The 19068-nt window shown below is 48.5% G+C and overlaps 1 protein-coding gene across 2 annotated transcripts in view; it reads left to right on the forward strand.

Annotated features, from left to right (window-relative positions):
• Window positions 1-4019: 4019 nt before the first annotated feature.
• HEATR3 (HEAT repeat containing 3) overlaps window positions 4020-19068 on the forward strand; it is a 53711-nt gene continuing 38662 nt past the window's right edge. Inside the window, exons 1-7 of one of the 2 annotated variants that reach the window (XM_062176587.1) lie at window positions 4020-4298; window positions 4400-4572; window positions 6042-6129; window positions 7711-7823; window positions 9955-10064; window positions 12601-12741; window positions 15027-15304. In XM_062176587.1, coding sequence (XP_062032571.1) covers window positions 4164-4298; window positions 4400-4572; window positions 6042-6129; window positions 7711-7823; window positions 9955-10064; window positions 12601-12741; window positions 15027-15304 — 1038 coding nt within the window. In that variant the 5' untranslated portion in view covers window positions 4020-4163. The remainder of the gene's footprint in view (window positions 4299-4399; window positions 4573-6041; window positions 6130-7710; window positions 7824-9954; window positions 10065-12600; window positions 12742-15026; window positions 15305-19068) is intronic. The other variant, XM_062176588.1, reaches the window with a different exon arrangement.

Below are 19068 nucleotides of genomic sequence, written 5' to 3' on the forward strand. Positions count from 1 at the left end.
CAGCCTGGAATGTTCCCATCTTTTTTATGATTTTGTTGATGGCTCTCAAATCCTGTAGTAGCCTATATTTTCCCTGTTTCTTTGGTATCACAAAATGGGCGTGTCGTGAGGGCTAGTGGAGGGCTCTATGTGTCCCTTTTCCAGTTGTTCCTGTACCAATTCTCTAAGGATGCCAAGTTTGGGTTGTAATATTGGCCACTGCTCTATACAGATGTTTCCTGTTTTTTCCCATTCAATGGGGATTGGGTCTGGCTACTGTATGAGGTGAGCAGTGGCCCCTAGAATTGGGGGTGAATCTTACTTGTAGGCTCTCCATTAAAGCTGTTGGCTCATGGAGATTTGTGATCCGTAGTAAGGACCACTTGAATTTTGAGAGCACATCTCTCTCCCATAAGGTCATGGAAACCTCAGCAATTAGTGGAAAGATGGTTCCCGTATCTCCATTGTCATCTCGCCACGTTACAGGTGTGATGACCTTATCAGCCAATTTTAATCCTCCAACGCCTTGGAGGTCAGGCCCAGCCACTGGCTTCCAATGTGGCATTTTTCTTGTATCCCCAGCTTTTAAGACAGTGGCATCTGCCCCTGTATCAATTAAACCCACAAAGGCAATGCCCTCTAAATATAGGGTCAATTTTGGCCTCAGATTGAAGATAGGCACCGACCAGTTAAAGGTGGTGGGACTCCCTCTTACTTGCTGGACTGAGGGCCACCCCACTGGGAGTTTAAAGGCTTGGTCTTGCAATCCTTTGCCCAATGAAAGCCTTTTTTACATCTGGGACACAGCGTTTTGGGCTTGCCCCATCTGTCAGCATTTGGGCAGTTTTGCCGTAGGTGTCCGGATTCCTGACATCCCCAACAAACGGGAGGATCATTAGACTTCCTTGTGTTCAGTTTGTTAATGGCTGCAGTTAGGGCTTGTATGGGTGTATCAGCAGGGTTTACCTCCTTTGTAGCTACTATCCATTTAGAAATGTCTTCATTTTGGACTGGGGCGATTATAGCTTTTGGCTCTTTGGTAGCACCTTCCCAAGCTAATTGTTTGACCAGATTGTCTTGACTGGGGCCAAGTGGTAATCTTTTCTCTACTGCCTCCGAGACTCTGGCAAGGAAATCGGGGAACCATTTGCCTGGGCCTTGAGCTAGGTTTCTAAAGAGCTGACTATAATCAGGAGGATTTATATTTTTTAAGGCTCTAAGTGCCAAATCTCTGACCTGATCAAAATAGGCAACTATTCCAATGTGGGCCTGTTCATGAGGATCTAAGTAGGTGCCGTGGCCTGTAAGCATATCAAAGTTTACTGCAGTTCCATAGGCAGCATTAGTTCTCGCCACGGTTTCAGCCTCTTCCTCATAGGAGGCTTTCCACTGTAAAAACTGTGGTCTCGACAAACATGCTTTGAGCAGTGTAACCCAGTCAAAATGAGTTTGAAGGTTTGCTGCCCATCGTGTGAGCACTTGTTCAAAGTAGGGAGAGTCAGGACCTGACTCTTGAGAAGTCTTTTTTAGCATAGTAAGGTCATTTATGGGTGTTTGAATTCAGGGCCTGAATTCTGCATCCGCTCCTACATTAACAGCAAATATGCAGGTGGGATGGGGTCTAGCAGCTGCCCTGAGAGCCTGGGGTGCCTGGGGACTGCCACAAATGTAGGGATCCTCACTGGGTGCGGATGGGATGACCTCTCATGAGTTATTGCCTCGAGGTCATCGAAATACATCCCACAGATATTTGGGGGGTGACTGACTAGGCACTGCTACGTTGTCTACTGTCACGTCATTTTCACTGTCAGAGCTCTCTCTCCCTAAGTCATCAACTGTTGCCTGCGAGGCAGTGGCCTGGAGTGTCAGGCTCTTATCACTCACAGATTCAATGTTTGGTAATCTGAGTGGGATTCTGAGAGGGGGGAATCTTTCCCATGTTTGAGGGCTTAAGAGCAGCACGCCACACCAACTCTAGCCAAAGGAAAGACACCCACAGCACTGCTGCCATAACAAAGCAAATTCCTAGCACCCCAGCAGCTGATGGCATTATGCAGGGGGTTCCCTAAGTTAGACGAACAGACAGTGGTGTATCAGATTGTAGAATGTCCTGTGCTTAGTGGGGGACTTCCTTGATTCATTAAGTCAAGGCTGTATGCCCACACGGTGTCTCCAGAGCATCACCTCTCTCGAGTGAGGGAAGATGACTTGGTTCCGAATTCTGGGATGATCAGTCCCTTATGTGAATTTGCCAGGCGAACCAAAAGTAAAAGGAGGAGCTGAGAAGTGGCATTACGCTTCTGGGCGGTGTGTGCTAACCTGGGGTCACTTAGACCGAGGACAAGGACAAGGAAAGGGGCGTAGGAGGGGGTTCTGTGCTCACCCTCACAGAAGTGAACAGCACACAAAACACCGAGGGGCCTGCTTGCCGAAATCCAGCGGGACCTTGCCGAGTCCAACACGCTGTCTCTCTCTGTTACATTGGGCACCAGATGTTGAGGTGGATTCCATCTGAGAGGAGGAGCGTGGTGGGGGTAAGAGGCGCAGAGTCACCACACAGACCCTGGGAGCTGGATGATAGTGGGCCAGAGGCAAGCAGCCGGCAGACTCATTTATTTCAGTTACTACAGCTGCTTAAATAGCCAAGGCAGCCAATCTGGTCAAGGGGCGGCCTATGCCCTAACCAATCACAGCCTGTTGCCAGGCAGTTTCCTAAGCCATCCAATCACAGCCTGTTGCCAGGCAGGCTCCATTGTCATGTGGTTTCTGAAGCCATCCAATCACAGCCTGTTGCCAGGCAGGCTCCGCTGTCATGTGGTTTCCGAAGCCATCCAATCACAGCCTGATGCCAGTCAGGCTCTGCTGTCATGTGGTTTCCGAAGCCATCCAATCACAGCCTGTTGCCAGGCAGGCTCCGTTGTCATGTGGTTTCCGAAGCCATCCAATCACAGCCTGTTGCCAGGCAGGCTCCGCTGTCATGTGGTTTCCGAAGCCATCCAATCACAGCCTGTTGCCAGGCAGGCTCCGCTGTCATGTGGTTTCCGAAGCCATCCAATCACAGCCTGTTGCCAGGCAGGCTCCATTGCCAGCAGCCATCTTGGCATGGCCTTCTCATTCCACCACAGGGGCGGAGACACCTGAAGCCATGTGGTCAAGGGAAGTGGAGAGAGCAGCTCAGAGAAGGGAGGTGGCAGGCCCTCCGCAGCCAGATGAGATGTCTAGGAAGCAAAAAACCCACCAACACATACACTCGATCTTCAAGAGGGTCACGCGAAGACTACATATGCATTTAAAAATATTTTTTGCACCAAAATAAAATCACTTTCGAACTCCATTTTTCACAAACCTTTCATTTTTAAAAAAAGGTTTTCTGTTTATTTTTGTTTATTTGTAAGAGTAAGAGCGAGAGAGAAATCTTCTGTCTTCTGGTCCAGTCCCCAAAAGCCTGAAACTGTCAGGCTGGTCCAGGCCTAAGCCAGGAGCCGGGAATTCCATCTGGGTCTCCCACGTGGGCGGCAGGGGCCCAAGTGCTGGAGCCACCACCTGCTGGCTCCCAGGGGCGCACTGGTAGGAGGCGGGAGCACAAGCAGAGCCGTCTGGTACTGCACTCTGACACAGGACCGGGCATCCCGAGTGGCGCCCCAACCTCTGTGCCGAACTTTCTGACAGACCCTGGTCTCTGGCGGCTCCAAGGTTTCCTTGCACCTATCGTGGGTCGTGGGTAGGCCCCAGCCTCTGCAAGCCCATCACACCTCTGTTATGCCAGTTAATGTCATTTCCTTTACCAGACAGTTGGTCTAAAGGGTAGGGTCGCCAAAGAGCAAGGTTTTCTCCCGCACACACTGACCTGATAGCTAGGCACCTAGGCGGACGTGAAGTCAGCACGCCATTCAACACAGCCCTCTGCTTCCTTGGAAAAGCCACAAGACCCCGCCCCTCTCCCGCGCAGGCCACGCCCACGCCGCTTCCACGCCTGCGCGCTCCCCGCGCCAGCCCCGCCCTCGCCGCCGACTTGCGGCGCGCGTGCGCGCTGCCTCACCATGTGTGTTCGGGCCGTCAGGCGGCCCAGCTGAGTGGGGACGCTCAGCACCCCCCGGGGCGGTACGACGGTACCGCCGGTCCCGCAGTCTCCGCCGCCTGCTGCTGCCCTCCTGTCTGTGGCTGTCCCCGCAGCGCACGTCGCCATGGGCAAGAGCCGGACCAAGCGCTTCAAGCGACCTCAGTTCTCCCCCACCGGCGACTGTCAGGCCGAGGCGGCGGCGGCGAACGGAACTGCAGACGAGGAGGACGACGGGCCGGCGGCGGAGCTGCTGGAAAAAGTGAGGCGGGGGCTCCGCGGGGCGGCGGCGGCGGGCGCGGGCGGGCCCCGGGGGCGCGTGCGCACTGGGCCCCCTCTGACCTCCTCGCCTGCGTCCCGCAGCTCCAGCACCCGAGCGCCGAGGTCCGCGAGTGCGCGTGCGCGGGCCTGGCCCGGCTGGTGCAGCAGCGGCCCGCGCTCCCGGGCCTGGCGCGCCGGGATGCGGTGCGTCGGCTCGGGCCGCTGCTGCTGGACCGCAGCCTGGCGGTCAGGGAGACGGCGGCCGGCGCGCTGAGGTGAGCCGGGAGGGCGGGTGCGGGGCTGTGTCGCGTGCTCGGCGTTTCATTGCCAGGGGCTAGGGAGGGCGGAGAACCGGGCGGGCGGGGAGGACCGACCCTGGGACCCTCCGGTCCTACGCAAGTCTAGCGGGTGCTGCTAGGCGTTCTGGCCCCCAAACCGGCGCACTTTGCTATGCTCTCCAGGAAGCTTCCTTGGGGTCCCGTGGTTGGACGAACTCTTCCAGCCAGGGGTTGTAGATGCAGGGGCTCTACATGGAACAAACAGCACAACCCGGTCTTCCCAGAAGCTCTGTTGATGGGAAGACGGAAAACTAGAACAGGGTCAAGCGTGATGTTAGATAGTGAGAAGCGCTAGGAAAGCCAAGAGGGTGCTGGGTTGGGGGTGCTCTGTAGGTGGCAGTGGTGAATTTGGCCTTGCAGGATGGGGAGCCAGGCGAGGGAGTATGGAGCAAGAGGGTTCCTCGCAGAGAAGTGAGACAGCTAAGGGCGTGGCGTGGCTACAGAACTGAGGGTTAGGAGAAGGGGTAGGAGATGAGGCTGGGGAGGGATAGTAGGGTGAGGTGGGGTTTATTCTAAGAACGGGAGAGACCTGATCATTTACCTTTGGAAGAGGCCATTCTCGTGGTTGTGCAGAGAATGGACTGTAGAGGGGGCAAGAGTAGAAGTTAGTACTTGGAGTTCTTGTGTTTAAGTTGTGCTCACTGATGTCAGCGTGCTTCGAGTACCTCCTGTGTGCTGGGCACCGGGCTATGCTCTGTGCATGGGGTCGTGAGTAACAGAGACTTCCAGGGACTCTCTAAGACCGCCGAATCAGACAGGCATTAGCCAGGTAGTCAGAGGTGTGCTGACCAGCCAGTAGCAACCACACAGGTGCTCCAAGGGTCGGGGAAGACAGACCTGAGCAGTGATGTTAGAGTTGAGGTCCGAGGAACAAGGTGCACTGACCGCTTGATGGGGACGGGGTGGACATCCCTCCCCGGCGAGGAGACACGCGCACTGGGAGCGCCTGAGGACGTGGGAGCAGCCTGACTTCTCTGCACACTCTTCCTGCCGGCCGTGGCTCAGGGGTGTCCTCCAGTGAAGCTTAGCCTGGGCTGAGTCAGGGTGTGTCCTCCTCTGGGGCCTCCCCTCGCTGCCCTTAGCGTGTGGATGCCAGGGCGGGGTCCCTCCGGTTAGGATGTGAGGTGGGTGCCGTCGTCTTCCGTGGCCCATCCCTGTAGCCGTGTGCCTGTGTGCTTAGACCTGAGAAGCACGTGGCTGCGTGACAGTCACCTGCTCGCATCTGGTAGAACAACGTTCAGGAGCGGTGGGAATCTGTGGATTGGTTCTGTCGCGTAGGACAAAAATAGCAAACTGTGTCTCCTGGGAAACCTTAGGTCTAATGAAAGGAGAAGTAAATGTGAGCGTGGGATAGTGTTTTATGACGTGTGACTGAAAATAAAACACGATCGAAACTTCTTGCGTAGAAATCTGAGTGCCTGTGGAGGTTTTGAAGTTTGTGACGACATGGTGACGAAGGATATCATGACTCCGCTGGTTGCACTTCTGAAAGAGGTACGTGCACTTGGGGCGTGTGCATTTAGCTTAGTGCCTGGGGGGCCTGTGTCCCGCCTCGAAACGCAGACTGGGGGGGTGGGGCAGTGATGACGGCTCCGGTGATCTGGTTCCTGCCGCCCACTTGGGAGACCTGGATGGAGGTCCTGGCTCCTGGCTCCAGACCTGGCCCAGCCTCAGCCTTAGCATTTGGGGAGTGAACCAGTGGATGGGAGCTCTTTCTCTCAGACTCTCTGCTTCTCAAATAAAACAATGAATAAAAATTAAATGTTGCATTTAGGATGCAAACTTGGGTAGCTTTAAAAAAAGCACTGGTGTTACTTTTCTTCCCTTAAAGCATCCTGTGGGAATTTAATTTCTTTTCTTGGAAACAGTGAACTATGTCAGTGATAATTTATTCATCCTCTGTTCCTTTATTTATATGATAGTTAGAAATGACCTTCCTGAAGCCCTACAGACTTTTGTAGACCTTTAATTTCATACAGTGACAATAACTAGTAGTTACTGATTGCTTGTTTATGTGGCAGCTACTGCTTTTCTGTTTTGCAAATTACTTACTTTAATCCTCACAGCAGTCCTGTGAGTAGGCTTGTTCCCATTTCACAGATGGGGAAGCTGGACACAGACACTCCGCACTTGTAGACTGCCTGCAGTTCTCGACTGGATGTCATGCCAGTCTTTCCGCATACCTCGCTCAGGGGTTACGCAGTGCTCTCTCTGCTTCCCTGTTCTGTACTGACTGGTAATTTACAGTTAAGCCTGCATAAAGCATGTCCAGTTTTGAGTAGAGGCAGTAGTTCTCAGCGGGTTGTGATTTTGCCCAGACGTTAGCCAGTGTCTGGAGACATTTTTGGTTGTTAGAGGAGGTAAGAAATGTGGCTTGCATGCCGTGGGGTCAGGCCAGGGACACTGCTGACTATCCTGCTATGCACAGGACACCCCCACAACCAAGAATTGTGCAGGCCCCAATGTCGGTAGTCCCTAGAGTGAGAAGCCGTGCTGCAGAGGGTCCCGTGGACTGTCCTAGAAGGGCAGTACTGCAGCGCGGCTGGGAGCACTGACTCGGAGCCAGGATGCCTGCCCTTGAAGCCCGGCGGTGTGCATCCCCGCTAAAGCGTTCAGCAAGCAGCGCGCTCCCTGTGGCTGCCTTCCCTCAGGGATGGTAGTTTGTCTCGGTTTGCTGTGGGGATTAATGACTTGCCATGGGTAACACACTCAGTTGTGCCTTACAAGGCACTGTATACATGTTAGCTCTTACACATTATCTTTCTTTGCCTTCTTTGTCTTTTATCTCATTAGGTCAGATGTTTTGTACAAAATGTTTTGTATTGATTTTGTACTTTCATTTAAAATGTGAATTGCTTTATATCCAATTTTCACGGTGACTTGGGGAAACCTTCTCTGTATTTCTTGCCAGAAGGCAAGCAGGGTTGTGGGAATGGTTCAGCTTCTGAAAACTTGATGGGCTTGTTAACCACTGTAATTGCTGATGTTTAGTTTTTTTTGACTCCTCAGTATCATTAGCCTTTTTGTTTAATTATTCTTGTGAACTAGAGTGCTAATCGTGATGTTTGGTTACAGTGTAGTGCTGGACTGGATTCAAATGAGATGTCGCCAGAGGAGAAAAAAGATCAGAGCAGAAATTCTGTTGAGAACATAGCCAATGAGGCGGTGAACGTGCTGTGGAATATATGGTAAGATGCTGCCAAGCACAGCTCCTGCTACAGCGCTGCCCAGGCTGCTGCGTTCTGTTCAGCTGTGTAGCGGTCTCTGTTCTCCTAGGGAGGCCTGTCTGTCAGTGAGGGTGGTAGCTGGTAGGAGGTAGTATCAGGTGACCTAGGGGTAAACCACCTTTGAAGCCCCTTGCCTCATAGTTTCATTCCTTTTTTTTTTTTTTTAAAGACAGTTCTTTCCAGTTATTGCCACTGTAAAAATATGATGGATCATACCATTAACACCTCCTGTTCGTGCTTTGTCCCCCACACCACCCACACGCCCTAGGCAGCAATTGTCTTTTTTTTTTTTTTTTTTTTTTGACAGGCAGAGTGGATAGAGAGAGAGAGACTGAGAGAAAGGTCTTCCTTTTTGCCATTGGTTCACCCTCCAATGGCCGCCATAGCCGGCATGCTGCAGCTGGCGCATCACGCTGATCCAAAGGCAGGAGCCAGGTGCTTCTCTGGTCTCCCATGCGGGTGCAGGGCCCAAGCACTTGGGCCGTCCCCACTGCACTCCCGGGCCATAGCAGAGAGCTGGCCTGGAAGAGGGGCAACCAGGACAGATCTGGCTCCCCGACCGGGACTAGAACCCGGTGTGCTGGCACCGCAGGCGGAGGATTAGCCTATTGAGCCGCGGCGCCGGCCAGCAGTTGTCTTAAAACCTTGTCAAACCCCAGGGCAGTGGCTGCCTTGGTTTGGCATTGGAATGAGACAAGGACCACAGGTCTTAGCTGGTATTGATTCCCCTTCCCTGGCTGTTATCATTGGGGTGGGCAGTGGGTGCCCAAGGTGAGGTCCATTGACCCTAGTGGGAAGGAGGCCACTCTCCATTCCTGATTGTAGCAGTGGTGAGGGTGGAGTGGCTAGAAACATAACCTGGATTTACTTTTTCTGTCTCATTTTATGTCCCACAATTGTAGCACAATTCCAGCATGAGTCCTTATTTTCAGTCAGTGGTTATAGTGGCTGATGGCAGAGCGCAGGTGTTGGATCCTGTAAAGCTGCCTCCCGGGCAGTCTGGACCTGCCTGTGCTTGCATCGTGGGCTGGTGGACGCCTTCCACCAGCTGTGCTGGAGAGACCTGCTGTGGAGAAGTGGGACCTGAGCAGACTGCTGGGTGCTGTGCACCACATAACTTAATTGGGTCAATTGGCAAATTTTGGAAATTAAAAAAAAAATTATTTGGAAACAGTCCTAACCTAATACATTTCCAAGATGATTTCTCTTTCTTGAATGCCTATGAGTCTTACATTTTGCTTCCTACTGGATAATTCAGACTGTCTTCACATATGTATGGCTGGGCCGTTTCAGTGCTGCATTAACACATTGCAGAAAGTGTTTTTCTTCAGGTAACAAACTGAATAATTTGGTCAGACCTGTTAGCTGTTAGTGTCCATGTGTGTGTGCAGTATGGATGGAGAGACTCCTTTCTCTAGAAACGTGATGCAGTTACTATAGTTACTGTGTGTGCTAGTTAATAACTGACAGCTTTCTTAGTCTTATTAAAAGTGTGATTTCAAAAAGAATTATTGCAGTGATCTCTCTGCAAACTGTAAATCCTCCTTGATGAGATGACAGTTGCAGTCAGGGAGGAATGAATGAAATGTTATATTTCCTCTTGTACTTCGTGTGGTAAGTCTGGAGACCATTTGTCCTTACTTTACCGTGCTGTTTTGGCACAGTGAAAAGAGCAGGAGGCTGGACCCAGGGAGCCCAGGTGCACTGGGCCTGCCTCTGCCTCTAACAGATGGTCTGATCTCCTTGTGGGCCACCTCACCCTTGGTGCCTGGGTGTTCTCATCTGTAAAATGGGAGTTGAATTAACTGATTTCTAAGAGTTCTTCCCACTCTACCCTTCTGTGGGGAAATGCATACGGTATAGATTGCCTAAAAGGCCAAGCTGTGATAGGAATAAGTTAAAGAAAGCCAGTTATCACATGTGTAGTGGCTGTGAATGGGCGTTGGTTTCTTCATCTATAGGCATGGTGGGTGTTTGACTCCAGCTCTTTGCTTCTGTAAAGCCTAATTTGTTTTTGTCATGGATTTCTGTGATTGATTTCCTAATGTTAAAATGTGACTAGTAAAACTTTTTTTTCCCCCCTTCAATTTAGTGAATGCAGTAGTAGAGCAGTATCTATATTCAACAAAGAAGGGTGTTTGGAGATTGTATTAAAGTATTTAAGTAGGTTTCCCACCAATGTTGACCTGGCTATCTCAGTAGGTAAGTGAAGAAAAAGTGATGATTTATTAAGTATGTGTAGTCTTATTCAAAAATTGTTATTCAGATCTAGTATGTTAATTCTACAGGAATGATTTTTTTTTCTCATTGTATATATGTGTAGCCAAGGAGTTCTGTTTGTTCTGCATCCTTTTCGGTCTGACTGGTACTTTTCCTTACTCAGAATTTTCCTGCTTTTTGCTCTGAAAGACAGAAAGGTAGCAATGTGAGGATATATGGTTTCCAATCTGTTACCGTTCTTAGAATCTTGTGTTAATTTTTGATGTTTTCATTTTCATTTAAACAGTAACCCACAGCTACCAGGCCTTTGAGCCAGTTAATTGGAAGCTGATTGTACTTAAACGACTCGTACTGTTATCTTACACTTCCAGCAGAAAACTGATACCTTCAGTTTTTTGGAAGAAGAGAAGTGATTGAAAATTTCACTTAGGCCTGTGTCCTCCCCATGGGGCATGGGAAGCAGGGACCTGCAGCTGAGCTGCCCTGGCTCCCTGGTCGTTTCTGGACGAGGGCAGGAAGCCTCTGAGACCCTTTGCTCGCCAGGCAGGAGGCAGCGGTCCAGAGGGCGGCAGCTCAGCAGAATTCTGGGCGAGAGCAGAGGAATCCGATGAAAAACATCTCTAGCCCTCGTGACGGCAGCCATCCGCTGTCCTTTCACTTCACTGTGTGTCTCCCCGGCAAGGCAGGGACGCATCCTTCCTCCTAATGCTTCTCTTGGCTCCAGGGGAGACTTGCAGGAGAGAAAGGTGGGGGAAGCAGCAGAATAAGTACCACTGGGAAAAACTGAAAAATCGGCTTCAAAATGCGGTCTTGGAGGAGGGGTGTGAATAAATGGGGATTTTAAAAACACTTCAGCTGTTTTTAGGAAATTGGTAGGTGACTTTCGGGACAATTTTTATTATAATAGAATTTTCAGGAAAGTTAATTTGTAGTTTTTACAAGAAAAACATTCTATTTTTGTTCCTTTAGTCTTGTAGATTCAGTTGTCTCTAATTTTTTTCCTCTAATGAACTTTTTTGAAATGATCAGAATAAAATCATTTTGCATTGTTCAGTAGTATTTATCTTTTTGCTTTTAGCTAGGTTCATGATCTTTTTAAACAAGTGCTGTCATTTCTATTTTGAAAGTTCAGTACAATGAATTTAATAAGATCCCATCCTGTATGTATTAAGAGTTTTTTGTGAATTTTTATTGTCTTTATGGTAGCAATCACAGTTTATCTTGCTTTTTGCTAAAGTAAATATTCGATTTTAAAAAAACTGAACACGTAAAATAAAAACTGAACACGTTTGTTGTATGTGTGTATGTTTACAAATACGTGGATTTGTATGCAGATGCACTTTGGAAACCAAATTAGATGACAGCGATATCGTGTATTTTGGCTAATTTGGATGGGCATGATCTTTTTCATCTGGAAAGAAATGGATTTATATGGAATAAAATACCTCAGGAAAACAAATTTGGGCTTGCTCCTCTTGTGTTTCAGATATCTCTTCTGTCAGACTTTTCAGACAATCTTAAGTGTGTACTACTAGTTAATTAATTCTGATATATAGATTGTTATCCATTGTCTTGTTTTAATGCTAGGGAAGGAAGTTTATTGCTACATGGATCATATGTCTATAAATATTTTATCCATCTGTTAATTTGTTCATTATATATGTGTGTGTGCATATATATATATATTTATTAAAGATTTGTTTATTTATTTGAAAGAGAGGCAGAGGCAGAGAGAATGAGAGAGATCTTCTATCCTCTGGTTCACTCCCCAAATAGCCGCAGCAGCCGGAGCTGGACTGATTTGAAGCAAGAAGCCAGGAGCTTCCTCTGGGTCTCCCACACGGGTGCAGGGGCCCAAGGACTTCGGCCATCTTCCACTGCTTTCCCAGGCCATAGCAGAGAGCTGGATTGGAAGTGGAGCAGCCAGATCTTGAACCGGCGCCCATATGGAATGCTGGCACTGCATGTGGCGGCTTTACCCATTATGCCACTGTGCAGGCCCCTCATTTTTTATATTTTTATATAAAATACCCTTTTCCTTAAATAATTTTATTGTTTCACCAGAAATAACCCCAGTTTTTATGATTGTGATGAATTGCATTTAAAGGAAGCTAGAATTTCACCAGCCTGGCTTGTTGTTGGCAATAGAACTAAGAGTTTATTTAGTCCGTGGACTGCCATTTGCAGTGGGTCCAGGACAGGTGTGTTAATTGAGGGTAAACCTTTATAAATATTCACTGTAATCCAACATTGGCACAGCATCTAAGAGCCTGTTAAGTGGTATTTTATAAAAGCACAGTTGTGTAGGGAAATAGAATTTGAAAAAGAGCAGGGAGAAAAGCAGTGAAGGTCTGGGAAGTCTCATGTGCGTGCACCATTGTGGAGGTGAAGCTGCACATCCTCCTAGGGCTACCTGTGTCACAGCAGGTGTGAAGATGCAGATTGTTAGGGAGCTATGTTGGTGTAAGTGACCCAGGGCAGAAGCCATGTTTCTGAGTGTTTGGTTTTTGTCTTGTAGCATATTGTTTGCAGACAGTGACCGAAGATAATCCCGAGCTATTGCAGTCTTTCAATGCCACGGCCTTGCACGTTCTGGAATCTGTAATGATTGCCCCCGTCAGTTCCATGGAGTACCTTCTGTTAAAGACGCTGGTGGCAGGTAACATTCAGCTGAGTAAGATAGTGACTTGTAATGGATAGACGTGAGGGCCACAGGTTATTCATTGCTTCACGGGACCACCTACATCAGGGTGTCTGTGCCTGTGTCTATTCTGACGTTTGTAATGTTTAAGTGGAGACCCTTAATTCAAGCAGTTGTCCATAGTTATGAAACCTACTAGAAGAGAGCTGTTTGCGATTGAACAAACTACTATTATCTGATAAAGAAATGTTGCGGTCAGGAGCCCCTCTTACGTATGAACTTACTTATGAGTGTGGGCATCTAAGACCCAACTGCTTGTTTTACCGTAAGCTCTTTGCCCCAACTCTCCTCCTCAGAGTCTCTGAGCACAGAAATGGGAAAGGATCTGACCATCTCTCATGTGAGCAGTATGTGCTTTATATACTGCTGATGTATTTTTCTCTTACCTTTTGGCTTTTCAGAGGTAAGTTATTTTGAAAGATTTTTAATTTTTTATGAGGATATTTTTAATGCAATCTCATTTTTTGTTGGTTGTCTCAAGGTGGGGCCAGGTCGAAGCCAAGAGCAGGAGCTTCATCCAGGTCTCCCACATAGGTGGCAAGGATCTAAGCACTTGGACCGTTTTCTTCTGCTTTCCCAGGCACATTAGCAGGGAGCTGGATTGGACATGAACTGGTGCCCATATGGGATGCCAGTGCTGCAGGTGGCAACTTTACCTACTGGACCACAATACCCCCTCCCCCCCTTTTTAAGATTTATTTATTTGAAAGGCAGAATGACAGGGATAGAGAGAGAGAGAGAGATTCCCCCATAGTTGCCAAGGCCAAGGCTGGGCCAGGCCGAAACCAGGAGCCAGGAACTCCATCTAGGTCTTCCATGTGGGTGGCAGGAACCCAGAGATTTGGCCCATCTTCCACTGCCTTCCCAGGTGCACCAGCAGGCAGCTGGATCAGGAGCAGAGCAAGGGGACTTGAACTGGCAATCCAGCAGCTCAAGCTGCTGCACCACAACTCTGGCCCCAATTTCTTTTTTTTATTTAAGATGTAATTTATTTATTTATTTTTATTTACTTGAAAGAGTTACAGAGAGAGGTAGAGACAGAGAGAGGGGTCTTCCATCCGCTGGTTCACTCCCCAGATGACTGCAACAGCCGGAGCTGCGCCGATCTGAAGCCAGAAGCCAGGAGCTTCCTCCGGCTTTCCCATGCGGGTGCAGGGGCTCAGGGACTTGGGCCATCTATCCCAGGTCATAGCAGAGAGCTGGATCAGAAGTAAAGCAGCCGAGACTAGAACTGGCACCCATATGGGATGCTGGTGCTTCAGGCCAAGATGTTAACCTGCTGCACCACAGCGCCAGCCCCCCAATTTTTGTTTTTAATTGTGGTAAAATACACATGAAATTTGCCATCTTAAACACTTCTGTATGTATAGTTCAGCGGTGTAAAGTATGTTCACGTCCTACAGCAAATCTCCAGAACCTTTTTCTCCTTATACAACTGAAACTGTACCTATTTAACAACAGCTTTTCCCACATGGTCACATTTTCCCCTCTTAGACCCTGGCAACCACTGGTCAACTTTATGAATCTGATTGTTTAGATAGCTCATCTAAGTGGATTCAAGCACTCTTTTTGTGATTGGCTAATTTCACTTACCTTAAGGTCACAAGATTCACCCATGCAGTTGCATGTGTCAGGATTTCCTTTTTAATACTGTCTGTGCGACACTGTGTTCTCCTTTTGGCTTTTGTGATTAATGCTGCCGTGGATGCCGCTGTGATCCAGTCAGGTGTCTGCTTCAGTCCTGGATATGCACCCAGGAGGTGTTTCACTTTGGCAGTCCCCCCTACTTTTTTTTTTTTTTTTTTTTTTTTAATTAACCTGACTACTTAGTGGTAGCTCCTGTCCTATTTTGATAGGCAAAAAGCCATGACCTACACTCTCGTTTGTGTACGAGACCTTGGAATTTTAGGACATTCCACTCCACTCTTAGAATATAAGCTGCCGAGGAGACCAGCTCAGGTTAAGATGAAAGGAAGCGAAGCTACACCGTCATCTTGAAAGAAACTTGACCAGTCTTCTCTTGGTCTGCCGATAGGTAGTGCATAGAGAAAGAGATGATTGTGGGGGTTGTAACGAGGAGCACGGCCTCTATGTAATGCTTTTTCAGGCTTAAAAAATGAACAAAGGCAGTAGGGTTGAGATATTTTGAAACTGCACCTGAGCTTAAAGAACCAGTCCTGTGGAAGCCGTTCTTGAGATAAGATTTCACAGACAGTCCCTTTGTCCTTCTCCATTTTTCCCAGGCACAGTTTGGAACCTAAAGGATATCATTCCATCCAAGAGTCAGGCAGAAATCATAAATGCCATCCTAAAAATCTTATCCGAAGTTTTGGAAATGGATTCTGGTGAAACGGTTGTTCAGATGAAGGAGGCTGAAATCCAGAGGTTAAAAACAGCTGCGGAGACCGAGGAGCTACTAGAGAATGCGAATGGTGGTGATTTCATTGAAGACGATGAAATGGAAGAAATTCCCCATAAAAGAAAAGTCAGAAGGAAAACTTTCGTTTCAGATTTACTTCCAGTAAGTCGGTTTGATGCTCTCAGACATGGATTAATACAGCTTTTTTCTTCCCACAGGTCTCCTTATCTTAATAGAAAAATGTTAGAATTAACTATGAAGTGAATTTCAGTAAAAAGCAGTGGTGATTTCCCCATTGACTGTTATAACGTTAGAAGTATACTCCCAGGCCGGCACTGTGGCTTAACAGGCTAATCCTCCGCCTTGTGGTGCCGGCACACCGGGTTCGAGTCCCGGTTGGGGCGCCGGATTCTGTCCCGGTTGCCCCTCTTCCAGGCCAGCTCTCTGCTATGGCCCGGGAAGGCAGTGGAGGATGGCCCAAGTCCTTGGGCCCTGCACCCGCATGGGAGACCAGGAGAAGCACCTGGCTCCTGGCTTCGGATCAGCGAGATGCGCCAGCTGCAGCGGCCATTGGAGGGTGAACCAACAGCAAAAAGGAAGACCTTTCTCTCTCTCTGTCTCTCTTTCTCTCACTATCCACTCTGCCTGTCAAAAAAAAAAAAGAAAAAAGAAATATACTCCCAACAGGTTTAAAAAAAAAAAACTGCTGTGTAAAATGAAACATTTTGGAGACAATTTTTCTTTTAAAGATTTATTTATTTATTTGAAAGTCAGGGTTACACAGAGAGAGGAGAGGCAGAGAGAGAGAGAGAGGTCTTCCATCTGCTGGGTCACTCCCCAGTTGGCCACAACAGGCCAGAGCTGTGGTGATCTGAAGCCAGGAGTCAGGATGCTTCCTCCAGGTCTCCCATGCGTGTGCAGGAACCCAAGGACTTGGGCCATCTTCTGCTTTCCCAGACCATAGCAGAGAGCTGGCTTGGAAGTGGAGCAGCCGGGACTCGAACTGGCACCCGTATGGGATACTGGCATGGCAGGCGGCAGCTTTATCTGCTACACCACAGTGCCAGCCCTGGAGACAATATCAAATATAAAATAGACCAACCATTCTAGAACACTCCAGAAGTATATGGTTATCTTCCAACTTTTATGTCTTGCTTCATTCTACACCGTCTCCTAGATTGTCTTCAAACTGAAGGAGACTGTACTTTGCATGCTTCTCTTAGCATTTTGCCTCACCAGAGTGGCGTGAGAAGCCAAACCTCCACTTACCCACCACTGCTGGGCAGAAGAGGTTGGGTGCTGCGGTCTGATGTTTGTTGGTGTGCGGTTGAGCAGTCTTGGATTTGGGAATCATTCAGCTGAGACATCACCAGAGATGGTGCCATCCTCAGGGGGATCATTCCCCCCAAGGAGGAGAGAAAATAAAGGACAGTGAGTTGGGCTTTACCCACTGGTATGTTTCCTGGGCTCCTGCTGTGTGCCAGATGTTATGCTGGTTGCACATACAGGAAGGTGGTTAAGATGCATTTCCTGACATCCAAGAAGTCAGTTACGCATCTGGCTGTCCCACCCAGGCTGAGATCCGTGGTGGGGCTGTGTACAGCTTTCCAGTGGAGACGCCTCTGTAGGGCGGGCGCGTGTGATCCATCCTTGATGGGAGAGCAAAGGGAGAGGCCATCTCAGGCGTCTGGGACAGGACTCCTGTGCTGTCATAAATGATGAAGAAAGAAGCAGGAAAGCAGCTGGTGTGGCTGAGCAGTCTCACTCCGGCTGGTGTGGCTGAGCAATCTCAGACGGCTGCGCCCAGGGGAACAGAGAGCCTGGCAGGGGAGGCAAGTCAGGAGGCTGCTGCAGAAAGGTGGTGACGAAGCCTGAGCTGGGAGAGTGGTTTGCATCCTCCACACTTCCGTAGGTGGCTCCTCCTGCTCGTAGAAAGTGAACTGAACCGGGGAGCACTCCTGAGTCTGTCTGCTAAGAGTTTTGATAGATTTGTTCCCAGTAAGAATTAATTAACTGGAATATAACTGAACATAAGTACTCGAATATAACTGAACATAAGTACTCAGGTAGCAGTATTACCACGTTTTGCATTTTTGAAGTCTTGTAAAGCCTAAATTGGTGGTGGTTTAAGGAAACCATGATTTTTGTAGCATGAACCAGCGTGGATCTAGACACAGAACATGGTGTTAAGTGCTGGGGTGAGTATAGAAATGAGAAGACCATCCTGTCAAGTTGCTTGCAGACCAAAAAGTGGCTTAACAATCACGGCAATTCCTTTCTGACTCAGAGAATGAGCAGAATCTATCATCAATAAAATGACACGGAGGAAAGCCTTGCTGTGCACCCTGTTCTCCCAAAGGGATGTTGACAGAAAACCCTAGCAGCAGCAGCTGCTCAGATACCGTGGGAAGGTTGAGTGGTCAGGTCTTGTGGCCCTGTGTGGAAAGCAGGGATGGAATAAGTCGGTGCTTCGTAGGCTGCTTTTCCACTGTTCGTTGGAACTGCCACAGCTGTGCTGTGTTTGACCTGTCCACTCCATATTCTCGTTGGAGCAGAGATGGGAATTACAGTAAGGCTGTTGGGGAACTCAAGGATTAAAAAATTCTGTTTTTTTGTTTTTGATATATTTTATTTACTTGAAAGAGTTACAGAGAGAGGTCAAGACAGTTCTTCGATCTGTTGGTTCACCCCACAAATGGCCACAGTAGCCAGAGATGAGCCATTCCAAAGCAGGAGCTAAGGGCTTCTTCCAGGTCCCCCACATGGGTGGAGGGGCCCAAGGACTTTGGCCATCCTCATTTGCTTTCCCAGGCACGTGAACAGGGAGCTGGATTGAAAGTGGAGCAACCAAAAACCAAAATAAAAAAAAAGAAAGTGGAGCAACCAGGACTCTAACCACACCCATATGGGATGCCGGTGCTGCAGGCCAGGGCTTTAACCCAGTGTGCCACAGAGCTGGCCCCAGGAAATCCTCTTTGAGACTAGGCAAGTGATGTTCTTGTGGTTATGCCCATCTCCCACCTGACTTCCAAAGGGAGTAGGCAGAGGTTGAGGCTCAGTTCTTACCAAGGTTAGGATAGAAGTGCCACTGTTTAGAAACTGCATAGTTAAGAGTTAGATGGAGATGTATTTTCTGAAGCAGTTTTTTTGTTTGTTTGTTTTTTGTTTTTAAGATTTATTTATTTATTTGAAAGGCAGAGAGAGAGAGAACAATCCTCCATCTGCTGGTTCACTCCCCAAATGGTTGCACTGGCTGAGGCTGGGCCAAGCCAAAGCTAGGAGCCAGGAACTTCTGGGTCTCCCACGTGGGTGCAGAGACCCAAGGACTTGGGCCCACTTCTGCTGCTTTCTCAGGCACATTATGGAGCTGATCGGAAGTGAAGCAGCTGGAACTCAAACCGGTGCCCATATGGGATGCTAGAACAGCAGGTGGAGGTTGAACCTTCTCTGCCACAGCACCAGCCCCCTGAAGTGTTATTTAAAAATGGAATTTTAGTGCTTATACAATGAAGTGTTTTATCATAGCAAAAACTTATTTTTTCAAGTCTCAACTTGTGAGAGTGGACTGGATCATTAACATGCCAACAGTCAGCCAGCAGTGGTGAGTGCCAGTGAGTGCCAGGCGGTGTGCCTGTCTGTGCCGGGAATACAGATCTATAGTCAGCTGCGGTCTCGCACACTGTCCACTGGCTTTTACAAGTGGCCCTTAGAATCAAAGCCCTTAATTGCATTATTTAACTTAAGCCACTCATGAGAAAGTAGAGTATCCCCTATCCAGATTCCACAGTTGTCACTTAGGAAATGGTGCTCTGTTTTACGTCATCTGTTTCCTGCTCACTCACCTTTCTACTTACTATTTTGATGCAAATCTTAGATATGGTGACATGTCGCCTAGATTGGTTCTTTATGTCAACTTGACATTGATA

Source organism: Lepus europaeus, chromosome 19 (assembly GCF_033115175.1).
Source record: "Lepus europaeus isolate LE1 chromosome 19, mLepTim1.pri, whole genome shotgun sequence".
Taxonomy (NCBI): domain Eukaryota; kingdom Metazoa; phylum Chordata; class Mammalia; order Lagomorpha; family Leporidae; genus Lepus; species Lepus europaeus.